Here is a 19,212-nt window from a genome sequence, read left to right on the forward strand (position 1 = left end):
CTGATAAGAGAAATAAACCCAAACAGCCAACTGTCTCTTTTTTCCAAAGCAATGAAATAAACACAGATCGTTAGGGGAGATTTGATGAGATGAAGGCTTCCAATTTCTCAGGACCCAGGAACCTACAATGGGATGGCAACAGGTCTGGAGAAGAGATGGCCAGACAGGGGACCCAGGTGGGCTAATCTCTTAGCCACACGGAGGTGGGTACAGAGAGAGACTGGTGGACCCACCACAGGCGCTGGGGCCTCGGGCTGGGAGACAGAGCCCCGAGCCCTCCTGCCAAGCGGGGTGGAGATGCCCAAGGTATGGTGATGAAATTCCCAAACGCTGCTGGGGGGACTGGCACGCCGGGTCCTACGGGAAGCATGCCAAGGAATCTGTCTGAAAGAGGGTCACCCCGAGCGAACAGGCACGCACACACAAATCTGCACAGCCACCTGATTGTTTGTCCAGCAAGGTCAAGATCATCTGCCACTTGCTACCGCTCACCCTCTGCAAAGCTCTCTCTTCAAACCAGACAGGCTTTTGTGCACACGCACCTCTCCTGCTCCTTCCCGCCTACTCCGTGTTCTGTCCCCCCTCTCCTGATGTCTCCACTGACATTTGTGGCATAGCCTTTTCAGGCGGGGCTCCAATTACACACACACACGCACACACACACTCTCTCTCTCTCTCTCTCAGAGTTGCTTAAGAGCGAAATGCCTCACGGACAGAGGACGAGTGTGCAGCTAAAGGTCTGCGAGCCTCAGCTCCTGCATCTGGAAAAAGGGGATGATAACGGTGCCTCCTGGGGGGATGGGGAAGGCTTTTCAAGTGCCAGGCCACACACCTGGGAGTGAGTAAGACCTCAGTCTACACCCTGGGGATTGTTAGTCCTGAGAGATCTCTGGGTGAGGCCAGCACAAGGAAGTGGGAGGGAGGAGCTCAGGGGCTTACCTCCAGCGCCACATAGACCCAGAGACAACACTGGGCACGGGCTCTGCCCCAGCGCTCTGCAGCAGCCAGGAAGGACTGACCACCCAGCCTGAACACGCAAACCCTTCCCGACAGAGCTTAATCGCTGGAAACCCCCCGCAGGGGCTGCAGCCCTGCTCAAGGGACTGAAATGAAGCATTTACACGGGAGGAAGGGTAGGGCCGCAACCGCCCGCAGGAACTGACAGTCAAGGGGAGGCTGAACGGGCAGCTGGCGCTGTGCTTGGCGGGCTGCTTATTTTGGCCTGGGCAGCATGGAATGAAGGGTGTGTGTGTAGGGGGGGTGGGGAGAGCAGGCGTGGAGGCAGGCCTCAGGCCCCGGTGACAGGCCTCCCTCGCCCTGGCGCTCAGACGGGCCCGTATGGACCGTCCATTCTGACCGTTAGGGCAAGCATTCCTGCCAGGACGTGGGGGTGCTGGCAGTCCCTGGGAGCAGGCAGCCAGGAACTGAGGTGCCTCAGACACCCTGGGCTCCGGCGGCGTGCTCTGGCAAATACCTGAGTCCACAGACAGGCTGCCCAGGCCAGCGCTGGCCTGGAGGGCTGGGGGGAGGGGCAGGCTCTTTGAAACCCAATGAGAAAATGCCAGAAAAACCCCACCAGGCCCGAGCTCATCAGAGGGGCTGGTGGTGCAGGGGTCACCTTGCGGTTCCTGCTACACTGACAAAGGACTCAGACCTGTGGTCTGCGTCTGTAGTCTTGGCCCGGGTGACAGACGCCCAGAGCAGCAGAAGCTATGCACGCACAGCCCCTTGGGGTCATCCCTGCAGATGGATGGCGTGGGGTTGGGGAGGCAAAGCTGGGGGTCTCTGTGGGGGATCCCTCGAGGAACCAAGGGCTTCTGCAGGGAAAGAGAGCTTTGGGGTCCAGTCCTAAGACTGCTCTCTCCAGTCTCTGCCCAGAGTTGCCAAAGCCTGAGATTCACAGTCCAGGGAAATTTCTCCTCTCATGTGAGACCATGTTGGGACAGCAGGGACAGACCTGGGAAGGGAGGTGAGCTCATTGGCTGGCCCCAGTGAGATGGGGTCCCCGGGGATGGGGCTGGGACATGACCCAGCTCTCTTGAGCAGTTCTGATGGTTTTAGGGAGAAGAGTGGGAAAGCTCCCTCTGGAGGAACTGGGTTCCCTCCAAGGGCCAGAAATGGGTGGGCACCAAACCCTGAGGATCTGGAGGCAGCCTGGTCCCCACATGTGCCTCCTCATGTGCCTCATTATCTCCCTGCCCCTTGAACCTGCAGGCCCTTACCTTCCCCAGTCTTGGACGTGTTGATGTCCGAGTCATCCCGAGTACCATTCTGGGCCTCCAGGTAGGTGGCAGGGACCCAGCCCTGCTCCTCAGAGGTGCTCACGAACCACCAGCCTGCAGAGGGGACAAGAGAGAACATAGTCATGACTGCCCGGCAGGATGGGGGGCGGGAGGGGTCAGGGCACAAAGCCACACAGCCTGGGCACCCAGCAAATTGCCTGGGTCACATCTGGCCTCCAGAAGCCTGTGCCACGCTGAGAAGAAGCCAAACACACTCCCCAAGGGGAGGCCCCGATGGACAGTGATCCACACTTACACAAGTGATGGAAAAATTTAACAATGAGAATGAAACAAGGATATATCACCCTACAGGAAAGGCCAAGGATGCTCCGGCTAAACAGAGACCATTCAGGTCTCTGAAACCCAGTGGAACTACTGGTGTGGTTGGGAGTTTAGCGTTCAAGGCTTTCAGAGGGATCCAGAGATAAATGCGTCACGGTGAGCCGTGGATGGTGGCTGCACCCCTTTCCCCATCACAGGTCTGTGGCATTTGCACTTCAATGCTGCTCACAGCTGCCCTTGACTGTGTTGACTTGTCAGTCACCCTAAGCGGGTACCACACCCTTGAGCGACCCTTCACGGTCATGGCCAAATGATAAAAGCTCACTGGTTTTCTTTCTTGTTCGGTAGCACGTTCATTTATCACTTAAACAAATGTTGACCAAGCAAAGCACCCTGAGCACCCAGGTCCTGGGCCCCCACCCATTGCCGTCCGTCTCTTCTCAGAAGGTGCTCGTCACAGGACCTTGTCTTCGCCCCCATCCCACTCCGATCCTTCTCTACGCCCAAAGCCATCTGGCACCAATTCTCTTTTCTGTCCACAACCGAGCTCTCTGTTTCCAAATATGGATGGGTCCCTGGCAAGACATCCTGGGCTTCTCCTGCGGCAGCTCAGAGACCCCTTCGCTGCCCACAGCAGGGAGTGGCTGCCTGGGGAGGGGGACACTGGGAGCCTCCTGGCTGCTCCTTGCTGGGAGGCAGAGGCAACTGCCTGAGGGACAGAGGAAAACAGTGGTGCTCCTGCACAGGCCTTCGGCACCCCGAGTCACCTCCAAGTTCTTCCACTAGGTCCCCACTGCCTCACGGGACAGGCCTGGGGGAGCGAGCAGCCTGTCTCAAATGCCCACTGCTCCTCGCCCTCCCAGGAGTTCCAGAACCCTCCGCATGCAGCTCTGCAAAGCCCACAAGACAAGTCTGCACGCCACTGTGATGACAGACGTGTGTCACTGCCTGCTTGTCCACACAGCACGGAGAGTGAACCCCAACGTAAACTCTGGATCTCAGTGACTGGGATGTGTCAGTGCAGTTTCATCCATAACAAGTAGACTGCTCTAGATGTGGGGAGAGTTCTATGTACGTGTGGGGACAGGAAGCATACAGCAAATCTGTTCTGCAGCTCAGCTTTGCTCCAGACCTAGAACTGCTCTAAAATACACCGGTCTTAACCAACGGATGGGGAAAGCCTTGCATGAGCAGTCTGGAATTTCAAGGCCCAGGCCTCTTTGGCTCAGGGGCCTGAGCTGGGTCCCTGTCTCCTCTCGAGCCCAGGGTGGATGCCTTCCCCCACTTTCACACCCTCCCCCACCAGAGTCGGTCTTTCCCCAGAGTGGGATGGTGGGGGGCACATGAACATCGTGGGCCACTGAGGGGGCTCCCTGGAGCAGCCTGGCTACGCTCCTAGGATCCCAGGCCACGAAGATATCAGAAGGTATGGACTCACAGGGGTCTCTTCCCCTTCTCTTGGCTTCTGGGGGAGCACTCTCTGGAACTCAGCCATTTCTGCCACGAAGCACCAGCCCCAGGGGCTCCTGTGCAAGCCCTGATCAGAGGCCATGCAAGAGGGTTCCTGCCTTGGAGCTTTTCCACCACAAAGATGGCTCTGCCTCCTTGACCGCAGGAGTGGGCACTCTCGCTCCATCATCTGACCCACCTGCCCTCTCCTTGCACACTCTAACAGTTCCAGGGCTTTCCCAAGAACTGACATGGGTGCTTTGGCGTGCTGAAGGCTCAGTCCCTCGTAAACCAGGAACTGCAGGGCTATGTGGGAAGACACAGAATGAGAGCCAAGTCAGCAAAGCGGCCGCGCAGTCCAGAGATGGAGAAAGTCAGCCCTCACGAATTTCATTCAGGCTTCAGGTTCCAAGTGGGCTGAAGCTGGACCACCCTGCTGGGCGCCCAAACTACAGCGAGCCCTTGACCTTCCGTGTTATTTAATGAAGCCGGAGCAGGTTTCGATCACCGGAACCTGAGTGTCCTCACTAACGTCATCTCTACCCAGCAGCCACCAAGGTTCATGACCGAAGGTCCGCCATCGTGAGTCAAAGCTAGTGACAAAATTCAAGTCTACGGGGCATCTGCCCCCACAAACCTCAGCAGGTGGGGACAGGACCTTCTGTTCTGAGCCACTCTCGGTAACCGGTACCTCCCCCAAATTCCCACTCAGCAGGATAACCTCAGAGCCCCAAAGAACAGTCACCGTAATTCCCAACTTGGAGTTACTTTCAGGAGGGTCTTAAAGGTTGAGTCTCTCCCATGATCTCCAGGTCCAGGCCCCAATGCTGAAAGCACACAGGTTTTGGTTCCCGTACCTCCAGGGCCTCACCAACCAGACCACCCCAGTTCTGCCCCCCAAAGCCAAGGCAAATCACAGTGGGCTAAGGAAGTCCCCTGAAGGCCTGCATCAAAAGGGAGCTCTGCTTCCCAGGAGGGGGCTTCCCCAGGATGGGCCTGGGCTGGAGCCAGGGATCTTACGGTCATCGGAAAAAATGGGGATGTGCCCGAGAAACAGTGGAACTTGGAAGCATGCGTCTTGGTGAGGATTTGCCAACATCTCTCCATGCACAGCCCCTCCCAGCCTCGTCTATACCAAGATGCGCCTCTGCCAAATCCACCCTCAGAAACAATCCCTTTCTGTCTCCACTGGGAGACTATTCCTTCCTTTCTCTGTATAAGCCCAGGGTTTCCCAGGAAAGTAGGCAACTTGGTGGTCGCCTGGATGGCCAAAATGTCTTCTCAGCCTTCTGTGTCTGGAATTCGGGCTCCACAAAGCCATCTTCAGTAGAGGCAAAGGAGGCAAGCCCCTCTGTGGGCACCCGGATGGCTGCGGTGGGGGGAGGAGGGGCTGGGAGGGAGAGATTTTCTCCATCAATCTCCACGGAGCTTGTCTGTGTCCTCACCTAGTGAACGGAGTCCGAACAGCTTACTGACCTCCTGTTTTCTCCCCTCTCCCCCCCAGTGCCATACTGGGGACCAGCCCCTATATGGGCCTTTCCCCTTGGATCCAAGAACTTCATAATCCCGGGGTTCAGGTCTCTTTGCTGCAGGCATTGTCTCCCCTATCCCCTTATTTCATCCTCTGAGAATCCTTCCTTGTACATCCTACTCTCTCCTTGTCCCCCGGAGCTGGAGTCCCTGACAGTTTTGCTGAGAACAACGTCCTGGGCTTCCACTCCAGTCCTGAAATGTGCAGAACTAGGCTGAGTGGCTCTGAGTCCCGGGTCGCTCCTGCCTCAGGCCCTGCAGAGAAAAGCCTGCTCCTGGCGTGGCTTCAGGCCCCTCCACTGAGCAAAGACGGACAGGCTCCAACACTGCCCAGGTGGGCATGGGGGAATGTGGGCAGAGGTGCCCACCCCAGCTCCCTACAGACCTCCCAGGAGCCTGGCACGAGTCACACAGCTGGGCCTCTGGGGGAGGCTCCCTGGGCCGGCGCCCACCCACAGCTGCTGACAAGCCTCTCCCAGATGCCAGCAGCTCAGACGTCAGCTGCTGTAACTGGGGCTCCCAACTAAAGTCCCTTCTGCTCCACCAAGGAGCAATTAAAAGCCTGCACCCCTGGGGTTGGCCTGGCTGGCTAAGAGGGCTCTAGCATCAGCCAGCCCCTCGGGACTCCCTGGCTCACCTCCAGTGCCCACAGCATCCGCTCTTCCACAGAGGCGGACACGTGTGGGCTGCACGTGGGGGTAGGTGTGGACAAGGCTTTGTATTTCTGAGTACACGGCAGTGTGCTAAGCCTGCATATGTATCTCCGTGGGGGTGTGCATTGGTTCTATGTGGTGATTACAGTCAGATGCAATCTTTATATACGATATTTAATCTTAAAGAATCTCATGAAGTGTTACTGTCATCACCATCCCCATTTTACAGGTGAGGAAACTGAGGCAAAGTTCATAATTAGGAAGAGGCAGAGCTGGACCTCAATGGACCCAGGCAGTTGGGCGCCAGGGACCATATCTTCACCAGTGCAGAAGTAGATAAGGAATTTGTCTGGTGTGTGCACAAGGGCAGATGTGACTCCTTGAGAACACGTGTCCCTGGACACTGGTATGTGATACCTGTCGCTGAGCGTGTGATTCCCGTGTGTGTATGCTAGGAACCGAGATACAGGGCTGTATGAACTTGAGTGTCTGTATACGGGGGATGGTCCTCTGGAAGTAGAAGGTAATTCATTAGGGATCTAGGTTCAGAAGGACAAAGTCAGGTCCTGGCTTGCGTGTGATCTTGGGCAAATCAGTAAACCTCTCTGAGCCTCAGTCTTCCCTCCCTGATATGGGGATGATTAATGGTGCTTACCTCCTAAGGTTGAAGAGGACAAATGAGATGAAAGTAGCTTAGCCTGGGGCCTAACCCAGATCTGGAGGTCAAAAACCTTGAGCTGTTATTAACGGGATGGCGGCTTTGATATTCCCCTAGGCTAACAGCACCACGGGTGCCCAGGTGCTATCCGCCTGCAGAGTAGATCAGGAGACACTCAGTACAGCTTGGTGAATGGACTTGCGTGTGTATGTGTGTACGCATGCGCTTGCACGCCCACGTACCCATGTAGCTAATCTGTGTAGTTCAGGGACTGCCTTCAGGGGTTCCAGAAGAATGGGAGGGGCTACCTTTTGCTCCTTCCTTAGCTGATGCAATTCATGAGAGCAAGCATGGTGGGAAATGGGGCCAGAAGGGGGAGGTCTCCGGGGTTTCCCTCCCTGCTCCACATGCCAGGCTTATCCTCAGCCTGGCCGCTGTCCTTCAGCTCACACATGGCCCCCGGACAGAGGTCCTCCAGCTTCCTCTCCCCTGTCCTACTACCTCAGCAAGCCCTCCCCGACCGATCTCCAGATCCCAACAGCATCCTGAGCATCAACCCCACAATTCACAGCGGCTCACGCGCACGCACTTGGAGTACTGGTCTGGTCTGAGTACTGGTCTGAGACTGTAAGCGCCGTGTTTGCTTTGTCTCTAGGGCAGAACTGAGCTTGCAGCAAGCAGCCCAGCAAATGTGGAAACTGAGGCACTGGACCCAAGTGCTGGAGTCAGAGATTTGAGCCTGATCCCAGGCCTGCCACCTCCACGCTCTGTGACCTCAGGAAAGAGACTGAACCTGTTGCACGAGGACTTCATCTAGAAGACCACCTTCTGCCTTGCAGGCCAGCGGGAGGATGGAGAAGGCCAAGAACGCGCGGAGGGTCTGGCACAGCAGGTGTCCACGGAACGGAAGCGATAAGCTTTAATGGGGGACTAAAGCCACAGGATGTGGAAGGTTGGGTGGCCAGCACTGACAGATGTCCAGGGGCCCGAGTCACCTCTGCGTTTTTCATGTCCCCAAGAAGATGGGTCTGTGCTCCAGGTGGGCCTGTCAGCCTTCCTCTCTGCATCCTCTCCACCTTCGTTCTTGGGAGAGGAAATGTGGGGAGGTTTCATGAAGGGGCCTATCACCGGACTGAGGAAGTGGCCAGAGCTGGGCTCAGACTGGGGGAGGGCGGTTCGGCCCAGCTGCCAAATTTGGCCTTGTCCCGAGAAGTCAACTCTTGTTTCCAGGCAGAAGGGGAGGAAGCTCTTTTTGGGAAGGAGGTGGGGAGCAGAGAACTTAGTGGAACAGGAGATGGTAGAGACCCCCCCAAAGGGCCTGGACTGGTATGGAGTCCCCTCTGCAGATCCCTGCCCTCCAGCCTGGCAGCCAGGTCCCCCCATCCCCAGCAGGAGACAGGAGAGAGGCGACCATGCCTGCTGCTCTGTGTGGGAAGCTGTGAACTGTGGCAGAGGGGCCCTGAGAAGGGAACCCCCCCCCACCGCCACTGGAGGTACTAGAGAAGCCTTCGTTCTGGGGGGCTCTAGGTGTGAACTTCGGAGCTAAGTCCCCAGACTGGAGAAGCTGTCTGGGAGAACCCCTGGCTGGCCCGTCTCCTGAACACTCCTTCTCTAAGGGCCGTGTCTCCACAGCGCCAGAACAATGTCATTCAGCCAGGCTGCCCTCACCAGAGGGCAAAGGCCCAGAAAAGAACAGCAATGTCACCTGTCATAGCAGCCAACTCTGCTTGCGGGCCTCTCTGTAAGAACCCACTTCACAGTGGCCCAGGGACTGAGGGGGCAGAAGGCCACACCGGGGCAGCCTGGCCAGCACCTCCAGCTCAGGGTAGGGAAGGCAACCCCCAGCCCCAAGAGGGTAAAGCTTCGTCTCAGAAGCCAGACCCTCCCTCTTTCCAGGCTGAGCATAATCCTCAGATGTTGGGCCAGTTTCAAAGCCCTCTAAGATGGACTCTAACTGGGGCTGGGAGAGAGTGGAGAGGAAATGGAGACAGAGAGAGAGAGTGAGAGGTAGGGACGGACAGAAGGTGGGGATGGGAGGACTTGGGCCAGGGGCCAGAGCCTATAACCTCTCCAAGAGGGGGCTGAGCCTGGCCAAGGCCAGCAGGAAGTGATGGGCACTCCCAGGCCACTGCTGTCCCCAGGCTGACCAGGCCACAATGGCCTCCTTAGAGAGCGGATAATGAGCTCTTTAGGGCCAGAGGAGGCCAGCTGCACACAATTAGGTTGTTAATAAAGTCTTCTGAGGTCACAGTTCGGCCTAGGACAAAACAGCTGGTGGGGGAGGGGACCCTGCTCCTTCCTCTCCCTCTGAAGTTCTCCCTGTTCTTCAAGGTGTTGTCCTCCAGGAGGCCTTCCCTGACTGCCCCTTGCCTTCCTGGCCCAGCTTACCCCAGAATTCAGCCCATGGGCACAACTTAGTCCTTCTTCCAAGACCTCGGTTTGGACCCTGGCTTCACCATGTCCTAGCTGTGCCCTGAAACAGGTTGCTGGCCTCCCTAGGGCCTTGTCATACCAGAGTACTACGATCTGCTTGTGGGACAGCCTGGCATCGGCGACATGCACTGTACTCCATAACCAGCATCTCGTCTGCGCTGGGCGTTCCAGCATGGGGGTGCTACAGAGAACACATGGGGGTGCTACTCAGGTGCTCTCCCCGCCTGCCCCCTGCACGGCACACAGGATGAGCCCAAGCACAGCCAGTGTCCTGGTGTCAACGCCAGCAGGAGGGCCGGGTTCTCTTCCAGAGGGAGACAGGCAGGGAATCTCAATTCCGAGTCTGGGAGAGCCCAGCAGACTTTAGGCTCCCTCCTCCAGGACCTTCGCAGGGTCTAACAGGTTCAGGCAGAAATAGGCATCCCTGGAGAGCTACTGCAAGGCCGGGCCTCGGTGGAGACAAGGGTATGCCGGCAGGGTGGGGTGGGGGACAGAGCTAGGGACCCCAGAGGCACGGCATGGGCTCAGACTCGAGCTCCCTTGACAGTGCCCTGTCCAGGCAGTCCCATATTCTTCCCTGCAGTGGTTTGGAGTGGGGGGGGTGAGGGGGCGGGAGGGTCAAGGGGGGGTTGGTAAGGTAGCGAGGATTTGGGAGCCCTGAATGGGGGTGTGGTGCCGAGAAGGGGAAGGGTGCTGAAGGGGGCCTGTCCAGGCACCTGGGACCGTGCTGCCGACCCTGCCACACCAAACCTGGCACACAGCTGGGCCCGCAGGGACTGCTTCTGCCCTGGATCTGCCCTGACCCCTTTGCTGTGACCTCGGGGCAGATGGGAGGTTTTGACCTGAGAGGGACCAGAGACACTGAAAGGGTTGGCCGCCCATAATTACGCTGTGCCTTTAAGAACAACGAAAGGCAGCCCACCCTCGGCCAGGCCTCCCCTGGCCAGAAGGCTGTCACGGAGGCCTCTTGCCAAGACACACTCCAGCTCACAGCACGCGGCCGCCTCGCTCCAAAGCAAACAGGAGCGGGTAAGGGCTCCCCCAGTCTCTCCCAGAGCTCCCCCACAGCCTCTGCCTTCCTGCCTGACCCATTCTTCTTGCTCCATCTCTGGCACCTATCCCTGCTCTGCTGCCCATGGCCCTCCCTTCCCCCAGATGGGGCTCTCAGGCCATCGGGGCCCCAGAACCTTCCCGGGGCGCCTGAGGCCCGGATTCCAAGACCATGAGCACAAGCGACTACGTCAGTTTGGAAGGCTCCGTGGAGTCCATGGCGAGAAGACAGCAAGCACTGGGCTGCCCCCCACCAACTCAGACCCAGCCGGCCCAGCTCACTGGATGGGCCCAGAAGGCTGGGGCTATGGGTGAGGCACCCAGGAGAAGGCCTGGCTACTGAATGTTCGCAGGCAGAGTGGGGGCACGTGATAAAATGACAGGTACAAGAGAAGTGTGGTTTTAAGCAAGGACTCTAGAGCCGGGCTGCCTGTGTTTCAGTCCCAACCCTGCTACCAACTGGCTGCTTGAATTTGAGCCAACAGCCTCAATCTCCTCATCTGTAAAATGGACCTACAGTAGCACTTCTATTGCCCAGCGTTGTAAAGGGTACAGGAGTTAACCTACAAGAAGTGTTCAGAATCAGGCCTGGTTCCCAGGAAGGCCCATCAAAGAGCTATTATTAAAGTTGAAATATAAGCTGCAGGGATTTTTAAGGAAGGAAGCATGACGTCACTGCCCTCAGTGAGTAGGGCTAGGGCTGCGCAGGGAGGCAGGTGGGTCTTGGGTGTCTGGAGTCTCAAGGAGAGACTCTCTCTTGGTGTCCCTGTCATTGGCCCTTGACCTTAGCTGGTCTCTACTGAAAGCGGGGCCTGGTTCTGTGCCTGGCATGGGTGCGGGTGGGGGCCGGGTGAAGTAGAGAATGCAAGATGGCCCAAGGCCCTTCCAGAAACAGCAGAACAGGGTGGGCCGGACAGCCCTGTGCCACAGATGTGTCAGTTGTTGCTACGTTTGCTGAAGGAACTATAGACATCAGGGATGAAACTGAGTAGCCAGGGAAGAATTCCCAGAGTCCTGAACTGAACCTCGGATCCCATCTGGAGAGGAGGGGAGGAAGGGGGCATCCTGGTGGGGGAACAGGACAGGCAGAGCGGTGGGAGCACGTGTGGCTCAACCCAGTAATACCCATGGTGCTCCAGGGTGGGGATCTTGCCAGATGAACTTGGGGCCCGCTCACCTTCAATGTCAAAAGGGAGGGGTGGGCTTCTGAGAATCCCATCAGGTAGGTTAGAGCCTCCCAGGCAGATGCCTGAAATAATGCTCAGGGTAACAGCAGTAACAACTTGCCTGATGTCCCAGGCAAGAGCAAGAGGTAAGTAGAAACAGAGAGGGCACAGTGCTGCGAGGCGGACTCAAGAGAGAGGAAGGGGGTCTGCGGGACTCTTGTTCACAGCCGGGCCATTTTCTCTCAGGCAGCAGGGCACCCACACTAGAAAGTGCTGACCAGGAGGCGGGGTGGGCCAACGGACCTGGGGAGAAGGGATGGGAGTGTTGCGGGGGATGGAGGCCAAACTGAGAGGCTGCTCTCCACAAGCTCTCATTAGCTCGTGCTGAGACCAGGTCCGGAGAGCACTTGACAGAGAGCCCGCCAGCCCACCAGCACGGGTCCAGGAAGACACACACAGAGGAGCAAGGCCAGAGGACACAGCACAGGCAGAAGTGTCAACTTCCAAAGAAGGTGAATTCCACAGTAGAGATGGGCAACCTCTAGGCTGGTTCTTGATGGAGTGAAACGTGGATGCCTCGAGGGATGGCTGGAGAGCCCGCGAGGGGGTTCTGAGCATTCCCAAGACAGCGCTGAGCAGAAAGACACAACAGGAAGGAAGGGGGCCAGACCCCGCTGGCTTCTGATAACGAGCGAACCGCTGGCCCGGCGGGTCTGGGATGTGTCATAGCTGAGCCATCCAGGCCTTGGGGCTCTCATGACCCCCCTGGGGGCGGCAGGGCTGCGCCGAGAGATTCGCAGCTGAGAGCGGACCGTTTCGAAAGAGCGTGTGATGATTCGCTGGCTACAGCCTAGAGGGGGGCTCTGTTGGGAGCCTGTCCTGCTGCATGCTTTCATCAGTCCCAAGATGAGGAAAGAGGGGCTGAGCAGGGAGCAGCATTGCATTTGCTGAAAGCTGTGCCGGGGTCAGGAGGTACCCTTGCTCCCTGAAAGTCTGAACAGATGGTAATGACAGGTCAACTGTGACATGATGAAAAAGGTAGATAGACCAGAGGACAGGCAATCTTATCATCTTATAATTGATCGTGCAAACGTTCTGGCGTGAAAGGAGTGTGCTGGTCACAACTCTGCCGAAATACTAGGTGCCACCTGGGAGGGACCTGGGCAGTTGGGGAACGTGGGCGTCCCTACTCAAGGGTGCGGGTAAGAAAGGTCCTGGGGTTTGGGCGGACCACGAGTTCAGGGAGTCATCTGTCTCCAGGTCTGGGAAATCTCAGGCTGCACGAGGAGACCCTTGGAATGGGTGATCCACCTGCGGTGCCAGGCTTAGAAGGGCCAGCAGCAGGATGAGCACCCAGGGCTGACTCCCTGGGCAGCAACCAAGCACACAGCTCCCTTTAGGAAGGACTCCAGCTGCCGCTTCCTTTGCAGAAGACGACCAATGCCACGTGTTCCATTAGTTCCCCCAATTTCCGCCAGACAGATGAGCCAGGGAAACCAGCCTCCTCTCTCTGCTTCTCCTTTCTATGGTGCCTACAAATCAGACTCAGTTCTCAGCCGGCATGGGCGTGGCTCGCTCCCCACCCCGCCCACCTCCCCACCCCCGACCCCGCCTTCTGGCCCTTCCATCCTGCCCCACCCAGGAGGGGGCTTACAGGTGGTTTCCGGTCCCATCTCCAGATCGCCTCTCTCTCTCACCCCCTCTCTAAGCCCACATGGCAAGGCAAGGCAGGGCGCTCAGGCTGCTCATTTTTCTGGCGCTGAGATCCTACCCAAAGGCTTTGCCAGCAGACAGGGACTTCAGATCAGCGTTTCTCAACCTCAGAGGCCTCCCTGCTATGCAGGCCTTTTGCCATATCCTTGTGCTACGTATACTGTGGTTCAGAGCGTAAATATATACTTGAAGCAATGGCCTTTTTTCCCCCCAACTTCAAGCAAATAATTTGTTTAGGAAACTTCAGATCACCACGAGTAAACAGGACCACCAGCCCCAACCATAAAATTACCAAGAACAAAGCGATATAGGAAATCTGAGCTGTGCTGAGTCTGAAGAGGGCTGCGCCTATAGCCTGTTCCCCCTTTGTTATGAAAAGAGATTTACTGGAGATGGGTCCAAGACAGTGGACCATCAAGCTGAGGTAAATCAGAAGGCTTGGACGGGAATGGAAACAGGACAAAGTCTGCTCACTGTGTGTTATGGAAGTACTTAGCATTAGCACCGTCATAAGTCAGGCCATGTGCCACGGTGTTGCATGGCCAACATTTTTAGGAAGCCCACTTAGGGCTACGGTGATATATTTCATTCCAAATGGCCAAATGAAGAGGCTGAAGTGTCCTTATTGGTGAGGCTAGTATATTACATAGTGTGTGCTGATGAGGGCGGTGGTGAGAAATCAAAGAGAAAAGGGTGGCCAGACCCTAGCAGTGTGTCTAGTACCTTCTATGTGTGTTTCCAGTCTGGAGAGAAGAGTGGAGGGAATCCTCTGGAAATAGGAGTCATCTGTATTTTTATACTAGCTGACTTCAGTGCCTGAGAAGTATAGATGGAGGAGTTTGTATATTTTTTCCCTTTTCTCTTTCTGCCAACAATGGAGGCTTGTTGGCCCCAGAACTGAGTTGGCTTTAACTACAAGCCTTAGGCTGACAACCCTCCCCTCACTCCCAGCTGAGTTCAGCCCTTCTTCAATTGGGGCAAAAATACAACAGGGGCAATTTCAACTTTAAAGACCATCTCCATAAACAAAACAAACCCACTCCACAATTTGTCTAGGGCATTCCTCCCTCCAAACCCTCCTGATTTAATTTCTGGGGAATTTTAAATAGAGGCCTTGCAAAATTCTGTACCGCCTGACGTCAACAGCTCTCTGACAACGTGGATTCCTCGTCGCTGTGTGGGGAACAGCCGCCACCAATACTGAGCTGAGGCTTTTCCAGGCTCCCTTCCCAGTTGGAATTTGGGAGCCGCTGGTGTCACTCTGGGAGACTGTGGCAGAAGGAGAGTACCTAGGAGTGTCTCACTTGGGGTCCTATGACTCCCCTGCCCGAACCTTGGGCATTAGATATGCAGAGGAGCTATCCAAGGGGTACCTGTACTAGTGTGTGCTTTCAGAGTAAAATGGAAATACCTTCATGTTTTAAAAGGGATTTTGGGAGGGGGGGGCGCCTGGGCAGCTCAGTCGCTTAAGTGTCTGCCTTAGGCTCAGGCCATGATCTCAGGGTCCTGGGATCAGGTCCCGCATCGAGCTCCCCACTCAGCAGCAAGTCTGCTTCTCCTTCTTCCTCTCCTTCAGTGAACTCTCTCGCTTTCACTCTCTCCCAAAAAAACAAATAAAATCTTTTCTTTAAAAGGGCATGTTCCTATGCTACACGACACGGAAAGCCAATATTCCTTGGCGTAAACAGAAGATAGGTAAGTGGAAAAATGCATACACTGAAATGACAATGCTACAGACCTCCATTAAGATAGTAAGATGAGCTCTAGCAAGACACTAAGGCTATAGCCAGATTTTCTAACAAATATTGAAACAAGCAGGCAATGTCCACAAATGTTAACAACACAGAGGCCCCAAACAGACACTTTACCTTTGACCTAACATGGAGTGAAAGAGAAGTCAAGATCATAACCTTCTTGTGATGGGATTCCATGCCATTTAATGCCATGACCACCACATGTTTCTAGGACCCGCTCTCTGGGAAACACTGAACTTGCAGAAGGAGCCTTGGGTTAAGAATATGCAGCCCCTTGAATCAAATCCAAGCTTGGCTGCTAGCAAGCTTTGAGGTCTCACGCCAACAATTTACCCTTCTGAAACTCAGTTTCTTCTTCTGAAAAATGGAAACAAAGCTGCCTGGCCTACCTAGCCCTAGAGAGCCACTCTGAAATAACAGATGGGAAAAAAGCTTTGAAAAGTCTAGGGGTTGTAGGTAGATGGGGGCGGATGGGTTATTCCAAGCGACTCCTATCCCCGCTTCCCTGATACAAGTCACTGCCCCAGACTGGACAAGACACTGCCCCGCCCCATCTATCAGGAAAGAGAAAATGAATATATCACTTCACCATTTTTTTCCAACCTTCCCAGTAACCACAACGTGGGTTTCCAAATATTACCCCCATTTTATAGAAATGGAAACTGAGGATCAAAATGGCCACATACTGTCTCCCCAGCAGCAGAGCAGATTCTGAACACGAGCCTTCCATGCAGCCTGGGAGGAAATGCCCTCTATCTTGCTCTTACTGTGCACAACCAGCAGACCCCACAAGTGTGGGTTCCCTGGATCCGTCGGTCGCTGTGCCCAGGCCCTGTCTTTCAAAGCCACTGCCTTTGCCATGTTCCCGTGAATCCTTGCCAGCTGTATTTCGCTCTCTTGCCCTTGTGCTCCCCCAGCACCCCGACCTTAGGTTTGTGTTGGCTGCCTCCCCTAGCTAGACCAAGAGCTCTCTGGGGACAAAGGCCAAGTCTTGCTCATCCTGGCATCCTCTCAAGCCCTGGTCAGGTTCTGTGTTTCAGAAAAAGAAGGGGCTCAGTAAATGTTGTTGAAAATGAAATGTCATGACACATGTGCATAAGACTTCTCCTCTCTTCTTGGCTTCTCCGACCACACACTGCAGTCTCTCCTGCTTCCTTATCCTCAAGTAGCTCTCCAGTCCAACTCTTGAGGTGAGTGCAGGGTCTGTGGTGGGCTTCTTTCCAGCCCTCCTCCCTCTGGCCTAGGGCCTTCTGCCCTGATTGAGTCCAGTACTGTGAAGCAGCCCCTGGGTGGCATTCCCTCCTCCAGCCCCCCAAATTTGTGGCTCACCTAGGAGGATTTGCCCCCAGGAACCTGAGACCAGGAGATTTTTGGTGCTTGTTGCATCTCTTGCCTGAGATTACCCAGAAAGCTAACACTCCCACCAGGAAGCTCTCTCTCGCAGTGTGCTTGTATACCTGATTGGGTCATTTCCATTTGGGCCTCTCCCCTCACAGGAACGGAAGAGCAAAGCTCAGGGAGGTCCCACAGGCCAAGCACCAGGGACAAGCCCGCACCCTGGGTGAGGCTCTTGGAGGAATGCAGAGGGCTGGGCTGCTGGTGGCAAGCCCGGTCAAAGCAGCCCCACTGACTGGTGTAGGCCTCCACCAGGCCTACAGAAAACACAGAGCCCTCCTCTTTGGCGGACACTTGGAGCTCTGGAAGGGGCAGTCCCAGAGATCTGGTGCCTCCAACCCCAGAGAGGGGAAGGGAGAAGGCTGGGCCACAAACAGCTTCCTTCACCATGGTGCCCTACTTACTGCCTGGGGAGCCAGAGAGAACTAACCAGGAGGCAGGAGAGTGTCCAGGGAAGAAGGTGGCAGATTTCCTGAACTCTCTGGGCCTCGCTTTCTCATAAATGGAAGTCACGATACCTGTGCTTTATAGGGCAGTGGTGGTGGTTACAGGAAGAAAGGGGTTTGGCTCATTGCCCGACACACAGGAGAAGCTTTAGCCGTCCCTTTCTCAGCCTTCTTATAGCTTCCGATATTAAGGGTCTCTAGAAAGCAGCAAGTAAGTTAACTTGAGCCCAAAACACCAGGATGCTGGGATAACCATCCTGGAGCCCCAGCCAGGTTGGTGGTAATTTAGGACTAGGTTCTCTCCCTGAGCTTTTCCTGTCCTGTTTCCCTTTCGGTCTCTCTCCTGTCTCTGGGTACCATCTTGTCTTGCTAGTTCCTAAGGGGTGGTTGAGTATAGATCCTACTCAAATCCAAAGAGAAAAGGCCATGCACAAAACAGATTTGCCCTTAGCCCAGATGCTCCAAAGGTTCCCCAGGTCCACGTGTGTCATTCAAGACTTGCATGGTTGGTGACTGGTCAGGCAGTGTGACTGTCACCCATGAGAACCAGCCAGTGACGGAGCTCTTCCTACCTTCGCCCTGTCGGTCTCTGGTGTCCCCTGCCCCAACACCCAAAGACAGTCCCCCGCATGCCTTGTGACATAGAAACAACCACAGTCCCCTCATCTGGGTCAAAAGAGGGGAAGCTTCCCCATTTGACCATGAGCTCCATGACCAAGTCTTCCTCATTCAGCTCTGCTTGTTTGCTTGCTTTGGTTTTTCCAATCTGCATGAGGGCCAGTCTTTGATCAAGGTGCCACCATGGTAGATGATGGTGGAGAGATGGGGTAGGAAGATGGGAAGTCATTGGATTAGCCTCTCCTCCATACGATCTTCTCCCAGCCTCCACGGGGTCACCCTATGGACTTCAGGGCCCTTGGAGGACAGACTCCATCTTACAAGTGGTTCCCAGGTAGGGAGGCCTACACAGAGTAAGTTAATAGAAATCTGGGGGTCAGGGTGGGCCATGAAGATCTCTGTCCTTTAACAGAATAAGTCTCGGCAGTGACAGGCCCAAGACATCTCAGCGGAGACTCAACCCTCAGCCACGGCAGGCTAGAAATACACCCCCTAGTGGGTGAGTAATATCGGCATCATTTCCAGCCCCCCAGCTCTGGCCTATCCCTCAGCCTAGAATGTGAACATCCCGCCCAACCAGCCTCTGAATCCCTTCAGGCCCCCCACCCCTGAAACCACCCTGAAACCTTTCTCATCCAAGGGCCTGGAGATGCTGGGATGGCCCCGTGGAGGCTGACAGATGGAGGTTAGGGAAGGCAGGCTAGGCCTCTGGGATCCAGAACGCTCCTGCTGCCAGATGCCACAACAGTGCCACCAAGATGCTTGGGCCCCACCAACAGTGGAGGCCCTTGAAGGCCGAGCAAGGGGGTCTATCTGGTTGCACAGGGAGGCAGAAGAATGGGGTTAAACACTTCTAAGGGAGGCACTGGGGCAGGAGCTCTGGATGTTCATCCTCCCCGTGCAAAGCCCCAAGGATGAGGTCAACTTCCTTCCTCTCCTCCAAGGAGCAGTCAGTTAAAACCCTCCCCTGTTGGCAAGGAGGTCTAGGTGTTGGCCAACCCTGGTTCTGCTCCCGTTACCAATGACGGGGGAAGCACACCCTTGACGGTGTCCACACTCCAGGGAGCAGTACTGTTTATCCCCAAGTGTGAAGAAGCAGATCTGGTGCTCAACCAGGAGGTGCTGGTTGAGGGAAGGGAGAGGGTTGAGTTACAGGTGCCCCCAGGGCTGGGTCAGGGCTAGAAGCAGTGAGAGCTCCATTAGTTTCTTTTCTTTCCTTTTTTTTAAAAAGCTATTTTCATTACATTCCCACCTACCCTCTCCTCCCCCCGGTGCTGGGTACACTGCAGATATGCAGAAAATGCCAGCTTACGTACGCAGAAGGGTCAAGGACACCATTTTGGTGGGCAAAATGGAGGTAAGGATGCCCTAGGCAGACAAGAGTGATTCTGGGCTTCTCCAGTTCACCCAAGAAGAAGTGGGCCAGGCACACCCCTGTTCCAACATCAGCAGAGGCTGGGGGAGCCCCACTATTTGAATTCTGGCCTTTGAATTCGGACCTCTCTTTACATCCCAGAACTACTGCTTTCACAGATCTTGTTTAACTTGAGAAGGACAGGGGAGGAGGAGCAAGGAAAGCTGCATTCTTCCCCATCAAAGCCAACAGTCTAAACTAATACTTCTGGTTGTAACTGATCCTGGCCTGTTTGTGATTACGGCCCCTTGCTCGCTTTCTGGCAGGATGGCCCTGGAACCCAGCAGCGGGCTGAAGGCGAGAGACACCCTTGCTCCCTTGGATAATCTTGTCCTCGCCTGACATGACCAAAAACGTCCATCAGCCGCG

General features: G+C 55.6%; 1 protein-coding gene across 6 annotated transcripts in view; it reads right to left on the reverse strand.

Annotated features, from left to right (window-relative positions):
- The window catches only part of SH3PXD2A (SH3 and PX domains 2A), a 233,736-nt gene that overhangs the window by 26,194 nt on the left and 188,330 nt on the right, over positions 1-19,212 (reverse strand). For all 6 annotated transcript variants that reach the window (XM_082722448.1, XM_082722446.1, XM_082722447.1 and 3 more), the window contains one exon: positions 2,223-2,336. In XM_082722448.1, the coding sequence (XP_082578574.1) occupies positions 2,223-2,336 (114 nt within the window). The remainder of the gene's footprint in view (positions 1-2,222; positions 2,337-19,212) is intronic.

The sequence above is a fragment of the Mustela nivalis genome (genome assembly GCF_964662115.1).
Source record: "Mustela nivalis genome assembly, chromosome: 2".
Classification (NCBI taxonomy): domain Eukaryota; kingdom Metazoa; phylum Chordata; class Mammalia; order Carnivora; family Mustelidae; genus Mustela; species Mustela nivalis.